This window comes from Peromyscus californicus, unplaced genomic scaffold (assembly GCF_007827085.1).
Source record: "Peromyscus californicus insignis strain IS unplaced genomic scaffold, ASM782708v3 Scaffold_4__1_contigs__length_199733344, whole genome shotgun sequence".
Taxonomy (NCBI): Eukaryota; Metazoa; Chordata; class Mammalia; order Rodentia; family Cricetidae; genus Peromyscus; species Peromyscus californicus.
Window position 1 is genome coordinate 81,386,972 of NW_026294562.1, and position 24,013 is coordinate 81,410,984.

Genomic DNA, 24,013 nt, shown 5'->3' on the forward strand with positions numbered 1-24,013 from the left:
GGGAATTTCATTCAGTGAACTCTCTATATATTCACACAGGGATTGGCTTTTTTTTTGTAACATAATTTTTTATTGAATCTTTGGGTATTTCACATCATGTACCCCAATCTCTCATTTCCCAGTTCTTCCATATTCACCCTCCACTCTTGTAGCCTCCTCTCAAAAGTAAATAAAAAATAAATAAAAATTAGAAAAGAAAAAAGGAAACAAAACGAAAACTCATCTTGTGGACCCCTCTGGGCAACGCCCTCCTCCTCTATCAACTTCATCATTCTGTGCATGTACCATTCTGCTCCTCCATCTTCCCTGCATCTCCATCGCATACTCATTTGTCATAGTGGCACTGGAAGTTGCGGTGCGTCACATAGTATACCCTTTTGCCCAAACAGCTTTCCTTAAAAATGTTCATTGCAATGAGTTGTAGGCTCGTTCAAGGCCTCTGGCTTCTACTACAGTGTCAATACTGGGCCCCCATAGAGACTCTGAGATATCCTGTTGCCCTGAGTCAGGATCCTGCAGCTCACTAGCTCCAACAGTTCCTAGATGGGGAAGATGTTGGGGTGTGGTTGGCTCCATTCTTAATCATACAATCTCTTATCCCTACATACACTTCTGAGCATGCTCAGTTTAATTAAGAAGATACTAGGCACATTTTTAGGTCATGGGATATGTGTTTATGAGATTGGAGGGGATGAACAGGAATGCCTCTAGGCATGCTCAACTTATACCAGAAGGCTTTAGCTGAAAATAAAGGAAATAATGAAATAAAGTGCATTAATGTAGGAGTTTGTCCCTCAGATGTTTGCCTTGCTTAGTGGCTAACTGGTGTGTGGGCACCAAAGTTGCCACTTTGTTGGATATGTTAGTTGTTGGATATGTTAGTTGGATATATTGTTGGATATACATAGTTGTCCATTTTGTTGGATATATTACTGGATATTGTCCAGTCTTAACCCAGGGTTGTACATTACCAAAAATTAAAATATGTTATACTTCCCATTTATTAGTCTTCAGTTTACATATGCAAGCACATGGGATTTTGTGGGGTTTGTTTTGTGTATGTGTCCTTTGGGTTATTTATTTATTTAGAGACAGGGCCTTGCTATGTAGTCTAGACTACCATCATCTCATGATCCTCCTGTCTCAGACTCTGGAGCTGGGACTTGGCAACCACATCTGGCTACTAGTCTTAAATCCACTCTGTTTCACACTCACATTTTGTACTGAGTTTTCATTCAAACCAAAAAAGAAAAAAATCTTAATGCTATGGGAGAACCATGGCATATTTTATTTTTTGAGACAGGGCCTTAGTATGTAGCCTTGGCTGGCTTGGAACTTGCAGTGTAGACCAGGCTGGCCTCGAATTCACAGAGATTCGCCTGCCTCCAGAGTGCTGGCATTAAAGACGTTTGCCACCACGCCAGGATCACCGGCCAACACTCTTAAAACAATTAATTTCAGAATTTTGAGGGGAGAAATGTCACTTCCTTTTTTGTCAGTGAGCGTTTGGGGACAGAGGGCATTTGTGCGGTTGGCACCACAGTAGCTCTTGCCCTTCAAATGGAGGTGGGTGCAGCGCCGCCGGGAGCCGCCAGGGAGCGCCAGCGCCCGCGGAGCCCGCCGGCGCCGCTCTGTACGTCGCTAGCGTACCGTGCTAACCCCGGCTTGGGCGGGAGGTCGCGGCGCAGTGCATCCTGGGTTGGCGTAGCCATGGCGGCTCGTGTCCTTTCCGCCTGTGTCCGCCGCCTGCCCGCGGCCTTCGCGCCCAAGCTCCGGCTTCCCACACTGGCCTTAGCCCGGCCGCTCAGCACCACTCTTTGCCCTGAGGGAACCCGGAGAAGGCCCGGGACTCTGCAGCCCTCCTTGGCGCTCACGCAGGTGACTCGCGGTGACTTTGCCGGGGCTGCTCAGGGGTCAGGGCCCGGGCTGCCTGGGTTGGGGGAGGGGCCCCAGCCGGCTGCACAGCAGCTGCAGGGGTGATTCGGGGTACGCAGCTAGCCCTGCTGCCCGACGGGTTTTGGTTGACCCCTGTCGCGAGGCCGAGTGTCTGATGATTAAAGCACAGAACTTTGACCAAGTCTCGACTGAACAACAAAATTGGGCACCAGCCCTCATCCTTGCGGAGTGGCAATGAGATTTAGTTGAGAGAGATCGAGGGAAGCACCTACTGGATGATGGTATACTGTGGTCACTTCCTAGGGAAGGTTAAAAAGAGTGCACAAGATGAAACCACTTGCCTGCCCTCTCTATAGAGTATTCTCTTCCTAGAGTTCTGTGATAATTTTCCCCTTGTGGCACCTTTTGTCTGTGAGCCTTCTGGAAGTAGGGATAGGAAAAAGTGCTGTGTAGCTTGCATATTTAATAAAACTAGTGTGAGGCTGAAACTCTCGGGCATCACTTTCAACCCTAGATGCCCAACAACAGAAGATTCTAACCTTCTTCCCGCTCCTCTTCTGATTTATTCCTCTGGCATCAGGCCCTGGCATGGCGTTTTAAGTTCCCCGTGAGCATCCAAGATTAGGAGCCTACTGTAGGATAGACTCTGGGCCAAGTTGAAAAACCCTTTTCGCACTCATGAACTTCCTATGCTAGCGGTTTCAGCCACACCTGCATGCTACAAGAAGAAATAAGAATCTACATCAGTGTTGAGATTCGCTGACAGTGTAATGGATACACAGGGCATTGTCCCAAAAGCTTGTCATTGTAAGGTGTTAGAAGGGCAGTAAAGTTGCTGTGTGTTTGGGTCTAGAGACTAATTTCAGATTAGGATAAAATGTGATCTCCTTGTTCTTACAGCATTGCTTCTCAAACATAGGTGTGCACACACATCATCAGGGTTATAACAGAAGACTGATTTGGTAGGTCTGCAAAGTGTGTTCTCATGGGCTTTCCAGATGTGATCCTGGGACCATGCTTAGAACAGGCAGTGCTATCTCTGCTGGGTTTATGTTGACAGTAGAGGAACTGCTTTATACTTACAGAATGGTTTTGAGTAAGTTCATTCATAGATGTAGAAAGACAGCTGTTTACAGGGTATTTTAGGCTTGTTATTGGAATATGGACGTTCTCTGCACAAATCAGGGGAAGCAAACAGTAAACAAGGCCAGGCGGTGGAAGCGTACGCCTTTAATCCCAGCAGAGGCAGGCGGATCTCTGTGACTTCGAGGCCAGCCTGGGCTACCGAGTTAGTTCCAGGAAAGGCTCCAAAGCTACAGAGAAACCTTGTCTCAAAAAAACCAAATAAATAAATAAAAAAGGTAAGGCTTGTTGTTGAAGGAATAAGAAACATTTTCACTAAATCACCCAGCTTCAATGATTGAAATAAGTTGGCTTGGAAGTTTCTGGTGATCCCAGAAGATGGAGAGGGAGTAGAGTAAGGGATTTGTAGAGGTGCAGGTTTGTTTCAAACAGCTGCATTTGAGGTGTCTCAGTTCCTGAGGTTTGAAGTGGACAAGTGACAGAGATGGCCTTTAAAGATTCTTTCATAAACAAAGAAGGACAGAGGGGAGCAAGATGGATTCTGATAGAAACTCTTCAATACCAGGCAAGCTCAGAGTCACTGCAGACAATACCACCCTTGATGCTTGGAGATCATTTATGTCCCATGTGTGAGTCTGGGGTTAGAACACCCCCGAGACAACTGTGTTGACTACAGGGGAGGTGCTTTCCTAGCAGAGATCTGTAGCATGAATCTTAAAAGGTCTTATTAATAGAAACAATCCTGGAGCCAGGTACTGGGGTCAACGCTGGAAGATCAGAGAAGCAGAACAAGCCACAGCTTCCTCACCTCGCAGTTCCTCAGTTGATCCTGTTTCCTCAGACTGGAAGTCTCTGAGTCCTCATCCAGAATGAATCTCAGCTGAACTGCTGCTAAAAGTTTAACCAGCTCTAGTTCCTGATTTTCACGCCTTATATACCATTCTGCTTTCTGCCATCACTTCCTGGGATTAAAGGTGTGAATCACCATGCCTGCTGTTTCCAGTGTAGCTTTGAACTCAGAGATCCGGATGGATCTCTGCCTCCCAAGTGATAGGATTAAAGGTGTGAGTGCCACCATTTTCTGGCCTCTATGTCTATCTAGTGTCTGTTCTGTTTTCTGACCCCAGATAAGTTTATTAGGATGCACAATATATTGGGAGACACAATATATCAACCCCAGATAAGTTTATTAGGATGCACAATATATTGGGAGACACAATATATCACCACAGAGATCTGGCAGGAGGAAGCAGTTTAGACCCTGCAAGCGGTCATGCATGGAAACCTGGGGTAGGATACCTAGCCATCCTGTCTCAATTACTTTGTAAAAGGTGTGTAAAGTGCTTAGTAGTGCCATAGTCTGATTTAGTGAAACAAATCAACCCTGGCCTGTAATCTCAGCTCCTTCGTAGGCAACAACAGAAAGAATATGTTCAAGGCATGTCTGGGCTGCAGAGTAAGTTCAAAGCTACCCAGAGTAACGTAATTAAGCCCCATTTCAAAAACAAGGCTGGCGATATAATGGTGGAGCCCCTGCCTAGCACGGATGAAACGGGGTCCCATGCCAGTACCAAAATGAGTAAGTAAATGACAATTTTTAAAAAATGACCAAGGAAAGGAATGAATGGAGTATGTATTTTAGGCTCTACCATAGCTGAAGGGGCCACACTGCTGGACTGTAGCACTGTAGATGCCAAGCAGTGTCCAGTGCTTTTACATCAGCTAACTGGTGCCTTGCCACAATCTCACGAACGAGGAGGTACTGTTGCTTATCCGTATTTAATAGCTAAAGAAACTGAGGCATATACAGGTTATATAACTTGATGAGGACAAACAGCTAGTAGGAGCCAATACTCTGATGCTAACTACCTTAAGCAGTCTGGTTACTGCATCTGATCTGGTTTCTGAGTCTCACCTCTCGGCTCACTACATCTTACTGCCTTGTACTGATCTCACTACAGCCATCTACTTTAGATTGACATGTAGCCTCAAGACAGAGAACTCTTAGTTCAATCACTTGGCACCTACCTGACTCTGGAGGAACTTGCCAGTGATGCCTGGTGAGCTGCTGACACCTAGTAACCACATGAGTGAGTAACTATACATGCAGACTCTCCCAGCCACTCTTTCCCATGGCCTGGTGACAAGCTCGGCACTCTTCTCTGTCTCTTCTCCGTCTCTTCTGTGTTAATTCCACTTCATACCAGTCCTTGATGTTTTTTGTTTGTTGTTGTCGTTGAGACAGGGTCTCATGTTATCTCAGGCTGGCCTTGGAACTCAGGTTGGTGAGAGAGTGTGTTACTCTTTCTCAGCCTCCCAAGTACAAGCCTGAACCATGTCTTACTAAAATCTGCTTGGATCTTTTTTTCTTTCCAGGCTGGACATTGAACCCAAGGCCTCATTCATACAAGGCAAGCCCTCAACTAATGAACTACAACTCCAGTCCCTTAATAGTTTCTAATCTCTTTTCCATGCCTTCTTGATATGCACACAGGACCTCTTAGGTCCTCCTACCTCAGGAGGTCAACTCTCTGTCATTCTCATTATTAACATATTTCTTCTCCTTTCTTCCTTTCTTTCTATTCCTTTCTGCTTCATTTTATTAGTGACCTCTTTAAGTCATTGTGATGCATAGGTCTGGTGGTATGTCCCTATCAAAGGCCTCTGACACAAAGTATAAATGAAACAATGGATTTCAACACAAAGGTGCTCTGCCATTATTAAAAAGTATTCAGAAATCCTCTAGAATATCTCTTCAGTTCATCTCTTTAGTTTGCTGCAAATTAAGTATATCTTGATAAAGAGGTATACACTGGTTCAGTTTTATTTTGAAGTAAGTTCTTGCTAAATAGTCCAGGCTTGCCTGGGACCCTGGATATCAACCTCCCAACTGTTAGAGTTAGAAGCATTTGACACCAGAACAGCTCTTAGGTCATTTTTCATAGACATACTCAGAGACCTGAGTGCCAGCAAGCAAACCCAGTTCGTTCTTACATTTATTTATTTAGTGTGTGAGCTTGCATGAGGAGGTCAGGGGATAACTTGAGGTAGTCCATGTTTTCTCTTTCCACTATGTGGATTCTGAAGATTGAACTTGGGTTATTAGGCTTGGTGGCAAGTGCCTTTAGTCTCTGATCCATATTGCTGTCTTTTCTCCCCCGCTTCTTCGGTGTTAAAGAGTGAACCCAGGGTTTCATACATGCTAAGCAGACTGCTCTACCATTAAGCTGTATTACATTCCTGCCCCTCTTGATTTTGAAACGTGTTCTCACTAAATTGCCCAGCTTGGCCTTGATCTTGACCCTCCTGCCTCACTTCCCAAGCACCTGGGATTAAAAGCCCAGCAACAAATGCATTTTCTGTGGGAAAGCCTTAGCTACAAACTAAGGATTCAAAAACCGCCGGGCGGTGGTGGCGCACGCCTTTAATCCCAGCACTCGGGAGGCAGAGCCAGGCGGATCTCTGTGAGTTCGAGACCAGCCTGGGCTACCAAGTGAGTCCCAGGAAAGGCACAAAGCTACACAGAGAAACCCTGTCTCGAAAAACCAAAAAAAAAAAAAAAAAAAAAAAAAGGATTCAAAAACCATTTGAAGATAACATGTTTAGTTTATGGGGACCCCATGATGCGCCAAACAGCTAAATAGGTCATTTTTTCTTGTTCTAGTTATGACTTCATCATCATTAAACCCTCTACCAGTCAGTGCTCCTCTATACTTAGTAAATGAAATCTGGTCAAGGCTTCACTACTCAACTGAGTATAAAGCAGGCTGACAGCAGAAATACTTGAGATATTTAGTTCAGAAAGGCTCATAGCATGTCTGGTGACTTATAGGGCATGCCTACCTGGCAGGGAAATAGATGGAGCTGTGAGGTTTAGGGATGGTAGCTGGCATCATTTGTTCTAGCCAGAGTCTAGTTACTGCCTAAGCCTAATTAACCCCTGATGTATATATACTATGACAGCTGTTAGGGTGGGTTAACTCCTGATGTATATATACCATGGCAGCTGTTAGGGTGGGTTATTTGGACTCTTACCTGTGTAATAAATGTGGCAGTGCATTGAAGAGGCTATGACATGCTAAATTTGCCGTGAGGGAACTTAGGCATTTCTATAACCCTCTTACGTTAGTGACAGTCTTACTGAACAAGATGATGTCCAAAGCCAGAGGGACCAGTCCTGATTTTGAGGACAAGTGACACTCATTTTGATGCTAGAGCTGCTGAGTTGACCCAGCTCTATGACTCAGTATACAGTAATGACCACACTGGAAAATGAGATGAGGTGGGTTCTGTAAAGCCTAGGAAGCTTTGTGAAAGTGCCTGTGGTGGGCAGTGAGGTGGCTCAGCAGGTAAAGACACCTGCCACCAAACCTGATGACCTCAGTTGAATCCCCAGAACCCAGTGAGAGAAGAGAACTGACTCCCACAGCTTGTCCTCTGACCTTCACGCATGTGCCATGGCACATGTGGATCCTGCTCCCAAGTAAAACATTGCTGTGTAAGTTTTTTAAAAGATACCTGTAATGTGCACTTATGTAAAGACATTTGGGACTGAGCGACAGTTTCCTTCCTGCCTTTGTTCTAGGTGCCTGGAAGGGTCACACACTTGTGCCGTCAGTACAGTGACGCACCCCCTTTGACGTTAGAGGGAATCAAGGACCGAGTGCTGTATGTCTTGAAACTCTATGACAAGATTGACCCAGAAAAGGTAACTGGTTGAGTTTTTTTTATATCTTTTCCTTTAATTTAAAAGGAATTTATTGCTGCGTGGTCACACAATCCCCGCCTTAAAAAGCCGGACGCGGACCCCCACACTCTCTCTCTCTGTTCTCTCTCTGCTCCCACCATCTTCCATTCTGTCCAGGCCTGGCTCTCCTCCCTCCTGTTCCCTCTTTCTTTCTAATACAGCTCTTTATAACTCTGGAAAATAAATAAATGAGAGGAATTTATTAATTTCCCTTTTGTTTTGTCTTTGTATATGTGTTTGTATATGTACTTCTGTATGTATATGCATGTCATGGCCCCCATGAGGAAGTCCCAGGACAATCTGCAGCAGTCAGTTCTCTCCTCCTACCGTGCCTGTCCCAGAGACTGACCTCAGGGTCATCAGGACTGGTGGCAAGCACCTTGACCTGCTGGGCTGTCTCACCAGCCTGTATTGTTTTCTTTAGTGTATTTACTCAGATAGTATAAAATTCAAAGGGGCCAAACAATATTCAATTAAAAGTCTCTGCATCGGGGCTGGAGAGATGGCTCAGTGGTTAAGAGCACTAGCTGCTCTTCCAGAGGACCTGGGCTCAATTCCCAACACCCACATGGCAGTAACCACTTCCAGGGTACCCAACACCCTCATACAGATGTTCATGCAGGCAAATACACCAATGCACATAAATAAAAAAATGAAATTAAAGAAGCAAACAAACAACCTCTCCCAGCCTCCAGCCAACCAGTTCCCCCACTAGGAGATTGATAATGTTCTCATATAGATAGAGCTTCTTGTTTATCTTTTCCGAGACCCAATAGATGTTAGGCAGTACAGACACACATGTATAGCGTATGTATTTGTGAGTTACTTTTCTACTGCTGTGATAAAACATGACTAAGACAACTTACAGAAGGAAGGGTTTATTTAGGTTATAGTTCCATCATGGCAGGAGGCAGGTAAGCATGGCACTGGAGAAGTAGCTGAGAGCTTACATAGGAACCACAAACAGGAAGCAGAGAGTACACTGGGAATGGAGGAGCCTTGAAGCCTGCCCCTGGGACACACTTCCTCCAACAAGGCTGCACCTCCTAATCCTTCCGAAATTGCCACCAACTAGGAACCAAATATTCAAATGCCCAACACTTATCGGGGACTTCTCATTCAAACCACTACAGTATTTATGTGTATTTCCCACTCTTCAGAAAACACAAGTGGTCAGGGAGTGTAGTTCGGGGGAAACGCATTCTTACCCCAGGACAGGGCCTAATCACGATCCTCAGTACAAGAAAAGCCTGCAAAAAGCACAGGTGGTCCATACACCAGAACTGCATTCTGCCTCCTGCTTTTTGTTTTAAAAGACAAGGGCTCCCTGTGTAGCCCAGGCTGGTCCAATATTCACACTCTCTGCCTTCTCCTGAGCACTGGGATTATAGAGGTACTGCCACATAGGCTTGCTTCTTTTTTAACTTAACTCTTGGAATTTTTTCATGGTGGTTTGTACAATTTTTTTTCTTCAGTAACTGATCTGTTGTGTAGTTTAACATAGTTTTTAAAAAGTTTTTTTTTTTTTTTTTTTTCGAGACAGTGTTTCTCTGTGTAGCTTTGCGCCTTTCCTGGAACTCGCTTTGGAGACCAGGCTGGCCTCGAACTCACAGAGATCCGCCTGCCTCTGCCTCCCGAGTGCTGGGATTAAAGGCGTGCGCCACCACCACCTGGCTAAAAACATTTTTTAAAAAAGATTTATGTGTGTGTACAATTGCATACCTGCCTACGTGTGTACTGAAGACAGAAGTCATCAAATGTCCTCTTTCATTCTCCCATCTATTTTGAGGCAAGGTATCTCTGAACTTGGGGCTCCCATTTTCTCAGCTAGGCTGGAAACCAGCAAGTCCAGTGATCCTCCTGTCTCTGCCCACTCTGAAGCTGCCGGTATAGGCATGTACCAGACACACAGCTTCAGCTTGTTACATGGGTGCTGGAATCTGAACTCTGGTCCTCAGGGTTGTATAGGGAATGTTTTTTAACTGCTGGGCCATCTCAGGACCTTAACATGGATTTTAAAGCCTATTTCCTGGTGATCTTGAAGTATAAGTTATAAGCAAATGAATACAATATTTTATCTTCTGACAGGTACCTACAATTTATAATAATCTTAGGATTTTTAGTTGTTGAGTGTGTCTATGTTGCTGGAGATGGAACCTTGGGCCTCATACATACTAGGCAAATGCTCTATACTGAGCTACAGCCCTATAATAGCCTGCCTGTTTTTTCTTTTTTAAAGGATAGATACTCACTGTGTAGGACTGACTGTCCTGGAACTTGCTATGTAGACGAGGCTGGCCTCAAACTCAGATCTGTAAGTGCCTGCCTCCTGAGTTGCTAGGATAATAGCCTACAGTTAGGCTTGGGGGAAAAGGGGTTTTATTTGCTAGTAAAATAGCAAGAAAACAAATTCTCTTAGATGTCCTTTAGAATAGTGATCTAAGATCCTAATAAAATATGTGGCATGGCTGGGCAGCAGTGGCATATGCCTTTAATCTCAGCACTCGGGAGGCAGAGGCAGGCAGTTCTCTGTGAGTTCAAGGCCAGCCTGGGCTACCAAGTGAGTTCCAGGAAAGGCGCAAAGCGACACAGAGAAACCTTGTCTCGGAAAAAAAAAAAATGTAGCATGAAATCCTTTATTTAAATTTGTTTCTAAAGTTAACCACCTTAAAATGAAATTGAATAAACTAACAAAATATACTGTGCCCATGCCAGCATATGTTAAATACACCATGTTATTTAAAGCCTTGATGTTTCTTTGAAAATCTTCTGTATGATGATGAAGTACCACTCTGTTGTCTTGGGAAGCAAATACCTTCATGAATTAAATTTTGTTTTGTATTTCTTTCCTGCAGCTCTCAGTAAATTCTCATTTTATGAAGGACCTGGGCTTAGACAGTTTGGACCAAGTGGAGATTATTATGGCCATGGAAGACGAATTTGGTAACATATATACCTTAGCTTTGGAATTGCATGTTATGAGTCTTCATTTTGTTATTTTTAAGAAAAGATCTCTCTCTGAAGCCCAGGCTGTATTCAGGTGACTCTTAGGTGGTTTAAACTGAAGGAAATGCTAGAGTCTGGACTAGATTCAAGTAGTAGTAGAAACAATAACAGCCAGTACTTCCCAATCTTCTTACTGTTAAATGAAGTGAATATTAGGGACAGTGTAGGCCTAGCAGAATGTGTACTAGATTTAAAGGCTGACTGGCCCCAAAAGGCCTGGGAGAGCATGGGATCAAGGGCAAAAGTCTGACTTGTAGAGATGCTGATGACACTTGGAGCCTTGATGAGCTATGATGACATCAACCAGACATCAGTAATAAGCTGCTCTGAGGACACACAGATGAGGTCTGCATCTCCTGTGATGTTTGCCATGCCTGCTCCAACTTTTTTTAAGATCTGTTTGTTGTGCAAATGAGACTTTATAAAATTCCTTGGCTCCTTTTTGGATAGCTGTTTGACTAGAAAGCAAAGGATACCTGTGCCACCCAACAAAGCAGGCCCTAGTTAAAGCTCCTTATAGATGATATTAGCAAATGCTATGCTGCCTAGCGCTTATAAGTACCAGAGCTGGACCGAGTTCAGACATGTGTGAGCCTGACAAGCAATGGCACCTCTCAAAGTCTTTCCCTACACTGTAAAATGAGTGTGCCAGATAGGAGCTTCAAGATTGGGACTGCTGAGAGATCACATAGAAGGTGTTCAATACAGTATTTGAGCCCTATTGAAACTGTCACAACTCAACTGCATAATGAGAAAGGAAGGCGTACAGACTGCAGCATGAATGACCCTGGAGGACAAAATACAAAGCACCCCAGCATGTGCTGCACGCGTACATCACTGGCATGAAATATCAGGAGGAAAACAGATGGGACAGAGTAGATCTAAGGCTGCCAAGTATTGAGATGGTGGGGAGTGAACTTCTAATGACTTGGTTTTGTTTTTAGGGGTGATAAAAATGTTCTAGGGCAGTGGTTCTCAACCTTCCTAAAGTTGTGACCCTTTAATACAGTACTTCATGTTGTGGTGACCTCCAGCCATAAAATTATTTTGTTGCTACTTCATGACTGTAATTTTGCTGTTATGAATCAGAGTATAAATATCTGATATGCAGAATATCTGATATATGACCCCAAAGAGTACCCACAGGTTAAGAACCACTATTCTAGGGGACTTTGATTAACTGGATTAATTCTTGGGGAATTAAACAATAGCAATGGTTGTACAACCTTGTGAGCATACTACAAACTACTGAGTTGTGTACTTAAAAAGAGAAATTTTCTATTATTTCTAAAAACTTAAGCCCAACATGATTTATGTATTTTCTAAAACCCAGTTCAAAAACAAAATGGGACTCCAGATTGCTGAAGATGTTTAACACAGTTGTAGGTGTGATGACAGGGTCAAGTGCGAGCCAAGCCTGGTGGCACAGACTGTAATCATGGCTACTTGAAATTTCAAGGTCAGCCTGAGTAACTTAGTGAGGCTCTGACCTAAAATTAAAAGAGGAAAGGGGAGTCATAGGCTTTCAGTTCTAAAGGGTTTACTTTTTCCATATTCACACACTGTTACCAATTTTTCTTTTTCATTTTAGGGTTTGAAATTCCTGACATAGATGCAGAGAAGTTAATGTGTCCACAAGAAATTGTAGATTACATTGCAGATAAGAAGGACGTATATGAATAAAGTATCAGGTAAACACCTGACATAAAACCACATTCTCCCATAGGATTAATCCGTCTGTAGACTCAGAGAACAAAAGTTGGCAGTGCTTGACAGAGACTGTCACTAGTTAGAGAACACAGGCCATTTCTGGTGTCCAAAGCCCTAACCCTTGCAGGGTTCCTGGAGCCCTCTTCTTAAAAGCAGTCTTACACAAATACTGCATGGCATAACCCAGACACGCACCTCAGTCCCTCAGTCCCACTCCCAGCACAGCCTCACCTGCTCTCAGAAGCAGAGATGGCCAGAGACTAATGCCCCTTATTGATGGCCAGGCAGTGAGCCTGGCGATCGTGGACAAGCTGCCGAGCTATGAATTTGATTCCATGTAAAGTGGCAATAACGACTGACCCTATGAGGGCTTTGTGAAGGTCCATTGGCTCCTAGATGGGTATTGCTGCCGCTGTTCAGCCCTAGTTGACAGTCGCTGTTGTTCCAGCTCTACAGTTTTAGTGCTTAGAATACACTGGGCACCTTAAAGGTGGCACTGAAGAGTCAGTGGCCACACACCAAAACGAAACCCAACTTATCTTGTCATTGCCAGAGCCTTCTTCCTCACCAGGAGGACTCCGAGAACACCCGATGGCATCATGGCTGACTGACAGCGGTTCTGTTGGACTTGTATTTAAATTGTCTTGAGTGTTTTACCCTTTAAAAATAAATCTATTATAAAACTGACGTTTTCCTCAATCTTCAGTTTTCTTTTTCTTTTTTGAGACAATTTTATTCTGGGCAGAATTCATTACCACAAGCTAACCTCACAGTGACCCTCCTGCCTCAGCCTCCCAAGTGCTAAGATTATAGGTTTGAACCATCCTGTTCCACCTAATTTTTAATTTTTATTGATGTTGCTTAATACTTTTAAAGATTTGTCATTGATAACCATGCATATCAAAAATACAGCCTAGGGTACCATGATGGGCAGCTGGGGTGAATAATAATAAAAAATAACGATGTATTTTGTATAAAAATGTCACAATGAAACCCATCATTTTGTATGCTGACCAAAATATAAAAATGAAAACTGTATGACTTACCCAGGCATGGTGGTACATTCCTATAACCCTAGCATGTGAGAGTTAAAGCCAAGCTAGGTAACAGCAAGACCCTGTGTTTAAAAAAAAAAAAAAAAAAAAAAGGGTTTCCAGCAGTGTGCCCGAAGCAGCTTTCCCTTTCCTACCACCTCAGCACATGGATTCATAGTGCAAGAACACTTGCTTCACTCGTTTCTCCCTCCACACTGATGAATTGGACGTTACTGGCTGAAAGCACGTGGGGCTAGTTCTTCCCTAAAAACCTCTTTCCAAAAATACCAAAGTTGAAGTTTTGGGGATCAGCTCTCCTGAGGGTCAGCGTGGCTTTAAACACTGCTCTTCGGTCACATATCCATTATCAGTTCTGCCCCTACCTCTTTTTTTTTTTTTTTTTTTTTTGAGACAGAGTTTCTCTGTGTAGTTTTGGTGCCTGTCCTGGATCTTGCTCTGTAGCCCAGGCTGGCCTCGAACTCAGAGATCTGCCTGGCTCTGCCTCCCGAGTGCTGGGATTAAAGGCATGCACCACCACGGCACGGGTTTTAATTTTTTTTCGCCCCCCACCTCTTTTGAGACATGCATGCTGTCTGTGTAGCCCAGGCTAGCCTCAGACCCACAGTCCTACCTCAGTCTTCTGAGTGCTGGGATGATAGGTATATGCCTCCACCACAGCTACCCTTTTATTCTCATCACTGTGGTCTTAGGGTCATTACAGGTAACATGTACACATAGCTTACATCCTGAGGTTCAGTTTGAGAGTCCTACTGTAACTGCTCTTTACTGCAGTTTTGTTTGTAGAAGGGAATGGAAGCAAGAGCTTAGACAAGGTGGTATCAGCAAAGAGAGGGACTGAGGTAAGCGGTCCTCGGCTAGCAGAGAAGCTTCTGGGTGGGAATGAGGTGAAGGGGGAGGAACCAGCTCTACATTTGGGCCTACCCTCAACACACTTCTTTCTCTTCTTTGTCTTCCTAGAATTATTTTAGACATGTCGGTCACACATACTCCTTTCCTTTTAGTAAACCAGTTGTTGTGTTTTGGGGTTTTCTCCCTGTAGTGCTGGGGATAGGTTCAAGGGTTCACATGTTAGACAAGTGCTCTACCACAATGCTATATCCTCAGCTACCCTCCCCCTTTTATTTTTTGAAATTACAGTATAATTCCAACATTTCTTGTTTTCCTCCGTTCAAACAATCCCATATGCCCCTCCCTACTCTCCTTCAAATTCATGGTCTTTTTGTTATTGTGTGTGTAATGTGACTTGTATGGATGTTTTCAGGGCTGACAACTGGCACTGGACAACCAATCGGTGTGCTCTTCTGGGGATGACTACTTCAACTGCTTCCAGCTTTCTCAGTTGCCTATAGTTCTTCAGTAGGGCTGAGGTTTTATGGGCTTTCCGTTCACCCTGGCATGTCCATTGGTGTCGTCTTTGTTCAGTTTATGTTTAAGCAGTCATGTTGCTAAGACTTGATGGGTAAACATTTTAAGAAAATACCATGTAAAACTGCCATCGTAGAGCATTAAGGAGCGTAGTTTTTACAGATGCCTTTATTCCATATCAAGCCCCTCTCTGCTCTAAGAACTCATCGGAATGGTTTCAGTAAGGATTCTGTGTTCTGATAGGTAGGCAGCAAACTGAGCACACACAGCATTCCAAATTGCATTCAAGTCAGAGAACAGAAGCCATGCAGTTGATGTGTAAGTTTGGTGTGCATGTTCACATGTGTATTGTGTCAAAGACCAAGGTTGATGATAGGTGTCTTCCTCCTGCCTTACCTAATGAGGCTTGCTATTTCAGCTCATCTAGCTGGCCAGCTTGTTGGGGTAATATCCTGTCTTTTGTGTTCTGGGTGATTCATGAGCCCTTGGGGCTGGGGATGAAGCTCAGTGGTAGAACACTTGCCCAGAATGCACAAGACCCTGGGTTCTGTGCCCAGCACTGTCTCCAGCCATTGTTTCCCAGTACCTCTAGTTCAGCCACTTCAGTCTCTTCACTATATCCCCTAGACAGTCCCAACAGTGAGCCCAGCAGGAGGTTCAGGGAGACCTTTAAAGTTTATATGACAGTATCCAATAACACGAGCTAACCTGTGCTGATGTACCAACAACATGTCACCCTCCAGGTGTTCTTGTTAAAATCCTATAAGCAGACTGATGGTGTAGGAGTGAGTCTACAAGGACTGCCTGTCAATATGAGCTTCTATTTGTCATGGGAAAAGGCAGCATGACTATTCTAAATCAAAGATCAGAAAGATGGTAACTTTGGGAAACATGGAGCTGGAAAGCACTAGGAAGACATTTGGGCATAACTGGACTGCATGTATGTGATAAGACAATGTTAGGTTTTTTTAGGTACAGCAGGTAGAATAACCCTATTGCCTGGAAATAGAAAATATTTAGGAATGAAGCATGTCAGCAGCTGACTTTGAAATGATTCAGGGAAAAAAAATCAAAATGCTAACTGGTGACTAGCTAGGGTGAGCCCTTGTTCATGGTATTATTCTGTCAACTGTCAAATTCATCAAAAGTTGGGAGAATGTGTCAATATAAATTTGAAAAGGAATGTACTGAGGACTTGTAATTGGATGTCCAGCAAGGTCTCATGAACTGTGAATCCCAGGCTAGCCTAAAACAAACTGTCCCAAAAGTTAATAAACTCTGGGTGGGGTTGGTTGAATAAAAACAAATTTGTAGAATATGGAAAAGTTGTCTTAAGTGAAAATAAACACACATGCCTGTAGTTCCAGCACTTGGGAGGAGGAGGTGAGAGGATTGGGGTTCAAGATTACCCCTGGCTACACAGCACCCTATCTCAAAACAACAAAGTGAAGATAAGCAGCATGATCCCACTTCTATAACTCATACCATAATGAAAAAAAATAAAAGGTACCAAAGTGTGAAAATGGTCATTACCAAGACACATCAGAAAGATGTGTGGTTAACAAGTAAATCTTCAAGTGTTGTTAATAAATGAAGAATGAAAGTATCATAAAGGGTATGAAAACTATCAGTAGTCCAGCCAAGACTGAGGAGCTGGTGGTTGGGAAAGGCTTTTTAGGCTGTGTAGCAGCCACATAGGAAGGGCAGCACACAAAACAGCAGGAGCAGTAGTGAATGCAAATCCAAGTGGTTGCCCCATGTGGCACATCTCAGCTACCTAAGAAGTTCAAAGCCAACCAGGGCCACATGAAACTGTCTCAAAATAAGATACAGTGCTTATCTCAAAATAAGATCCCAGCACCTGGGAGGCAGAGGCTGGCGGATCTCTCTGAGTTCGAGGCCAGCCTGGTCTACAAAGCGAGTTCCAGGACAGCCAGGGCTGTTACAAAGAGAAACCCTGTCTCGAAAAACTTAAAAATAATAACAAAAATAGGTGAGATATCAGCCTCTGGTTTAGGAAACCTGTAGTGCATGAACTAGATGGTCACCTGCAGTTAAAGTGGCCAGCCTTAGACCACCAAAGAACCTTATGGTCTGACTAAGGAATTGTTGGCCACTATGGGATTTTCTGCAGGGCAGAGACACCCAGGGTATACTTAAAAGGATGAACCTGATCATTACTTGAAGAACTCATAAGGGAAAAAAAGATTTGATGACTGGGATAAAGTAATGGATGGAGAAGGTTCTGAGTAACTTGATTTCAGCTGTTCACACAGGTGAGCTGCTACTGAAACCAGGAATAAAATGAGGGTCAGATTTTAAGGAGTGTCATAATTTCCAATTGGGACATGGTGAATTTGAGGGGCTTGTGGGATACCCAAGCTGGAAACAGATAAACAAGATGAGCAAAAGCATAAGAAAAATGCCTTTAATCCCAGCAGAGGCAGGTGGATCTCTGAGCTTGAGGCCACCCTAGTCTACAGAGCAAGTTCCAGGACAGGCTCCAAAGCTAAAAAAAAGAAAGAAAGAAAGAAAGGAAAAATGCCATGCTAGAGCCAGGACTCACAATCAAGGGCCTGTGAGGTGCCTCCTCACTACCAAGTGAGTTAAAGCTGACTTTTATGTTCCTAGGATGGGTCCTCATGTGCTGAAGCCTACATGAGTTCTGTTCCTTCAGCAATAGATCAGCTGGGGTTGAGTAGACAGGGAAACAGACACATACCTATCACTTGAAATTTCTTTACCAAGTGCAGCATATACGACTTTGAGTTTTTAAAATAATAAAGCCAAATGAGCAAATTTCAGACTTTTATTAACAGTAAGTCCAATGAATAAATGCCGAGATCAAAGTTTAAGCAAGCAATTCTCAACATGCATCAGTGAAATCAGGGAGGGGACAATGAAGCAAAATAGGCAAGAACCACTTTCCTTTAGTCCTAAATAGTCAGGTGAAGGGAGTAGACTTCAGCACTGGGCAAATCTGGGTTCTGAATCAGCTAGTTACAGAAAGGAATGTGATTGTTCTCTGGACCCTTTAATGGCTGAAATGAGGGTACCAGGAGGGATGTGACAGATCAATCTGAGTGCGGACATGGCAGAACCTGAATGCAGTGTTTAGACTAAGTCCTATGAGAGAGCCCAAAGAGGCCCCCTCTCTGGCTGCCATTCTTCCCTGGAAGGCTAGAGCCCTAGACAAGGTTTTCAAGCAGCATTTGTCACATAGCAAGAGGTCAAAGCCCTGTGAGATGGCCATCCAAGTGTTGTTAGCTCTGTATAGAGTAACTGCTGAACAGTCAAAGTCTCACCATGAATGGGGCATCTTAGAAACTGAAGTGGCAATGTCTGCTCTGTGGAGGGCAAGAGTAACACAAGATAATGCAACTACTGGTGCTCTTGCCAGAACTCTGGTACAAAAACACCCTCCTGTGGGGTTGCTAGAGAACAGATTCCAGCTCCACAGAGAATACAACAGAACCAGGCATTACATGCTCACATGGTCACACCTAACCACCTTAGTGGAGTATTTGCATTGGGCTGGGTCTGACACTCTAGGTTTCCATTATTAGTAAAAGAGCCCAAGCCCTTTTCCTAACTCATGTGAACAGAGTTTGACAAGAACTACATCAGTCTGTTTCAGGATACTTGTTTGTACTGATACTTGAGACTTCCAGTAAAGTTTAACTGTGAATCAGGGGGCAGAGTTAGCAACTAGCCAACCAGAGTTAGCCATTGAGATTTTGGAGGACCCAGGATACATAAAAACAGAAGTAGTTGTGGCCTTTTTGGAGAGTCAGAGTCAGCTGATAGTTACTTCATCGCTCTTTGGATCTATCAGGTTTTTACCCCAATATCTGACTCAAGAGTTTTAGTTAATAATAGAACAATATAAGTAAACACTTCACCAGTCCTCAGTAAGGGACCAGGGAGTCTAAGTCTTAGACTTGGATGTGAGAGTACTGCCACAGTCATCACTAGACAGGAGGACTTGGCCCTGAGTGGGTAGGAGGAGAGTCCCCTGCTAAGCCTACCCAGGACCAGAGGATCCCTAGCCATGGAAACTCATAACACGAAGTAGAACAAGACTCATAACCAAGCAGGACAGGGCATGGTAGCTCATACCTATAAGCACTTGGGAGATAGAGGTAGAAGTAGAATTAAGGAGCAAGGCTACCCTCAGCTTCACAGTGAGTTCAAGGCCAGCCTGATCCACAAAACAAGTTCCAGGCCAGTCAGAGCTCAAGTGAGGCCCTGTCTTAAAGAGGGGGGGTGGAGGGTGGGGGAGAAGGTACATGAATATTAATAGGAAAAAATTCTACAAATTAAGTATTATTGATATATTTTTAGATAAGATAGTAGCATTCATACTCCTTCTTCTTAAGAGTATGTTTATGTAACCACAGGCAAGTGTCTGGATTTGTATGTCTGTCATCAGCACAATAAAGTGGTCTGATTAGCAAGCACTTGTGGACAATACCATAGCTACTGGTTAACCAAGTGAAAGGTATGAGGATGCTAAACAGATTAGGATATTTCAACTTTCTAAATCTGAAAACTTTCCAAACAAAAAAGGGAGGGGCTGAAAGATGGCTCAGCAGGTAAAGGCTTTTCACGAACACACCTGGTAACCTGAGTTTGATTCCTAGAATCCAGTCAATAGAGGAGAAAACCAAGTCCACTAACTTGTCCTCTGAACTCCTCACATGAGCGACTTGGTAAATGTGCCCGTATACATGCAATTAAAACAAAGTTTGAAGGGCAGAAAATAGCAAAGGATTTAGATAAGGGCAGAAGGCATAAAAATGAGAAATTTGAAAATGAGTTGAAGATGAAGTGAACAAGGAAAAGTTGGAGAAAAAGCAAAACTAACAGTTTGAAAATACAAACAGCCCTGGTCACCTCCGTCAAGGAAACACGGCTAGGGCAGTGAGAGGAATAGAGAACTGGCCTCAGCTGTCGTGTGGCAGAGGTCTCCCAGCAGCAAGCATCTCAGGCCTACCTCTCAGCTGGTTCTAGCTCAAGAAAGAGAGGGAAGAGACCCGTCTCTATCCCTGAGGACTGTCTGCTTATAGGGTCTCTATTGTGGGAACGGCTGTTGGCCAGACTTTTAAGAATCTAGTGGTAGGCAGCTAAGATGGCTCTGTAGCTTACCCCGTTGCCAAGTCTTTCCATCCCGGAACCTATACAGTAGGAGGAAAGAATCAACTTCCAAAAGCAGTGCTCTGATTTCCACACACATCGTGATGTGAGTATGCACACGTGATAGGTGTACACACACAAAACTGTAATAAAAACTTTAATAAAAATCTAAGACTGTGAAGCTGGACATCACAGCAAGAGCCTGGAGTCCTTTAGGAGGGTAAGGTAGGAGAATCCTGAGTTCCAGACAGGCCTATACTACCTAGCAAGACCCTACCTGAAAAAAGAAAGAAAAGAAAAATACCTTTCAGTGTTGCTTCAGACGTATGTGGTATTAGCAAAATAGAAAAATGGGAGACCAGAACCTTCAGGAATACATGCACAATGGAGGGAAGGGAAAATTTCTAACGTGAGTGACTGGGTAGACTATGCCACACCCTTGCTGCCATAACCCTTGATGCCAAGGATTCTGGTCTTGTCCTATTTCTGGTAATAATTTTCTTCCACCTTCTTTCCTTCTTGGATCTTTATAGTATGTGGCTCCAGCTGTGGCTGTTTCCATTGTTTTTTAAAACATGTTTTTGAAGGCTAGATGGCTGGCAAGGGTATAGGATTTCTAGTTAGAACAGAGAAGCAGCTTTCCCTAACTAGAGGCATGCATGGCAGAGGGCTGCCCTAGCAAGAGGGTAGCTGATTGGAAAGCTCATTAGTCTGATATTTCAGACTCAATCCCATCTCCTTGTCAGCTGTTTCAGAAAATAAACTTTTATATATTACTCAATGCCATACAAGTCAGACCAGAGCTGACAGAAGATGGCTCTGGGCCCTGTTCTAAATGTTAAGTCCCAAGAATAGATTAGGCGCATGAAGAATTGGAAGGAGCGAGAGAGACGCAATTAATTATCAAACTTTAATTGATAGACTAATCTTACAGGATAAACAATAAGACAGCTAGTCAAGATTACACATTAAAAAAAAAAAAATCCAGCAGCGCAAATCTAATAGACTAAATACGTTCATCTCCTCCCAAACAGGCATTTTGATTTAAAAACAAACAAGAACAGAGTGTACACCACAAGGAAACATAGTACTTACACATTGTCAAATACCTCTGCAGAACTCTGTAGGGAAGGTAAAGAAGGTTCTCAGACACCAAGAAAACAGAACCACCCAGCCTGGCGGGTAAATCCACCAGCTGTCCTGCTCACCAGAGGGCTCCTGGCCACTGTAACTTCAAACAGGCTTCTAGGCCTAGGAAGAAGGAAATGGGCCTGATTCTGACTGGAGGTGTCTTTATTACAAAGCCTGAAGACAAAGGGACCATCTTTTTCCAAGGGACCAGGGCTGAACAGTAACAAGGAGCAAAAGAAAGTTGGCTTCCTCGGCAGATGGAAAGAAAGCCTGACCTTGGCATTTATCTATCTATCTATCCCTTCCCTTCTTGGCTCCTGACAAAGAAAAGGGCAGGCCAACTGCAAGAGCTCACAGTGCTCCTCCAGGCACATTAAAGAGGAAAAATTCCCTTCTGGGTGAGATATGGCAACTTTTCTGAGACATGGCAATGAGCAAAGTTAATCTCTTTGGCCCTCAAAGGGAAAGCAGCAATTAAGGAGCTACTTAGGACCTTACCAGGCCCCTACTTTGTCCTCAAGATGCTATGAAAGTACATCCTTGTCCAGTCAAACTTAATTTAAGAGTCAAAGCTATCTGCAAGGCCCACCATGGATTAAAATACTTCTCACAAAAGTCCTACAACTCTTGAGTCTGAGTGCTCTGAGCTGAGGGATCCAGGCTCAGTGGCGGTTTTGTGGTCACATTTTTCTGCCTAGTCGCCTAAGGGAGGAAAAGGAAGGCATGATGTCTGTGAGGACAGCCCTGCAGAAGGGCCACCAGTACCACCTATAAACAGCACTTTGAGTGGCTACATAATGACAAGCCCAGGAGAGGCCTCGTCATGAGTAGGGCGCCTCCCTCCATCTAGCTTCATGTAATGCCACCAGAAGTCTTCTCCTGAAGAGCTCCCTGCACGCTCTCATCTGACAGTGAAGGAGGTGGACAGAAGTAGTCCTGAGGACAAAACACTGTGATGTTACCTAAAGGGAAGAGAATTTCAATTTGCTCACACAGATTGAGTCAGTATACTCCACACGGTAAGAAATCTATAAAGACCGCTCAAGGGACTGAGTGACAAAATAGCAAACACTGCTGTGACCCAGACAGACCGGAACACTTCTTCCCAGGGCTTCTGGCGCTGCCTGCCCCTGCCCTTCCGAGAGCTTCTGGCAAGGCTTTCTGTGCTGACAGGCTCAGGAGCCAGAGCTTAAGCAGATTCAGCAAGCTCTGGAAAGCAATACTCAGAACAGCTCCATACGAAAAGGTGTCATTTACATTATTTATAGAGAGTATCTCCAAGTAAGGAAAAAGCACCATTTTACTGAAAATAAAAAGGCTCACAGAGGCTTTGGTCCTCTTGAAATGACACCAGCCTGTGTGAGAAGCAGTCTGGCCCTTGGGCAGCAGGGGGATAATGGCAGGGCACGTGTACTAGGAGGGAAGGCAGGGAGCACTAGGACCTTCACAGAAAATGGGGGGCTGGCAGAAGGGGCCTCAGAGCTAAGGTGGGGACACAAAGGCCAGCTCAGAGAGACCAAAACTGGGTATGTGGCACTGTCAGACAAGTCTCAAGGACAGGAACATTGGCAAACAAATGACAGTATTCAAGCCAAGAAGATGCTCTACCTGCCACTTGGTCACTTCCTTGACAGACCTGCCAAGTGTAGGAGGAGGCTGGGACAAGGAGCAAAATGTACTTTCTCCAGGAACTGCAGGCCAACAAGAACAGAAAATCCACAATTACCACTGAGGTGCTGAAACACAAGCAGTTTCTTGGACGCTGAATTTTGCATATATTACTTATGCGCCCAAAAAGCAGAGTAGGTTTTCCTGTCCAGATGCATAACTTGGCACTGAATACATCACAAAAAGCAAGAGTCTGTCTATGTGGGCTGGATTCCCAAACTACAGCTTAGAAGGGAAGGGCATAAATATCGTCATTAACTGGCTCACAAGGAATCTTAGGCGAATACATGCGAGTACATTTCACAGGATGAGGGCGGGTAACAGCTTAGATTCCAAAGTGTGACGCTGGGAAGGTTTCTCACCAAACCTTACTATGAGAGCCTGTAACCAGTGAGAGGGGAACTGCAAAGACGGCAGCAGAGAAACAGCAAACAGCAAAAAGGGATCATCCACCAAGAGACTGCCCCTCATTTCAGTCAATCAAGGCTTACGCAGAAGACAGCAGTTCACATGTACAAAGAACATCAGGGCTAAAACCAGAAGAGCAAGCTGGTCCTAAAAGCAATTTATCCCATCTCTGTTGTTGGAATACCACTGGCCAACCTACTGGGTCAGAGGTCTTCCATGAGAAAGGCAGCATCTCTGAACCTGGGATAAAGGACACTTGAACTAAATGCATGAGCAGAAGGACCAAATGGAGAAGCATTAATTCAAACAACCACTGGACTGCTTAAGAAGTTCTAGGAAGCTTCCCAAGAAAGCAAGCATGTGATCTGAGGCCATATGGCGAACTGGCTCCTCAGAGCAGGGGGCCTTGGAGCAGCAAGTCCCAGGCTGTGGTGATAGGCAGGGCTTCAAAGCCAAGCTCAAGGAAGGCTGTCAACAACCAAACCAGCAGTGGAACTCCCCCAGAACAGGGATCCAAGGGGTAAGACATGTACACAGGAGTCAAGTGAGAGATACTCTGCTGCTCAACGAATACCCCAGAAAGGTGGGAGCCCCTACACCAAGACCACCAGCTGTTCTTTTCCCATGTGTATTCCCAAGCAGCAGCAGCAGCAGCACATGGGAGAGAGCCTGGCAAGGAGGTGAAGATGAGGTACCAAAAGAGAAACTGGCATCTTTGGGTTTAAAACAAAATCATAGGGAATTGAGAAAACATTAAAAAAAAAATCTGAATCAATGAGCACACACACAAAAAAATATGGCTTACTAA

General features: G+C 44.2%; 1 protein-coding gene across 3 annotated transcripts; it reads left to right on the forward strand.

Annotated features, from left to right (window-relative positions):
- The first annotated feature begins 1,682 nt into the window (after positions 1 to 1,682).
- On the forward strand, positions 1,683 to 24,004 carry Ndufab1 (NADH:ubiquinone oxidoreductase subunit AB1). Of its 3 annotated transcripts, none has more exons than XM_052713948.1 (5): positions 1,683 to 1,878; positions 7,565 to 7,687; positions 10,582 to 10,669; positions 12,324 to 12,423; positions 14,759 to 24,004. In XM_052713948.1, the coding sequence occupies exons 1-4, from the start codon at positions 1,711 to 1,713 to the stop codon at positions 12,413 to 12,415; spliced, it is 471 nt and encodes a 156-aa protein (XP_052569908.1). In that variant the 5' UTR covers positions 1,683 to 1,710; the 3' UTR covers positions 12,416 to 12,423; positions 14,759 to 24,004. The 3 variants fall into 3 exon arrangements, with proteins under 3 accessions (XP_052569908.1, XP_052569907.1, XP_052569906.1); XM_052713947.1 differs by lacking the exon at positions 14,759 to 24,004 and adding an exon at positions 12,891 to 13,129; XM_052713946.1 differs by lacking the exon at positions 14,759 to 24,004 and adding an exon at positions 12,996 to 13,129 and having other exon boundaries at positions 1,684 to 1,878.
- Positions 24,005 to 24,013: the final 9 nt, after the last annotated feature.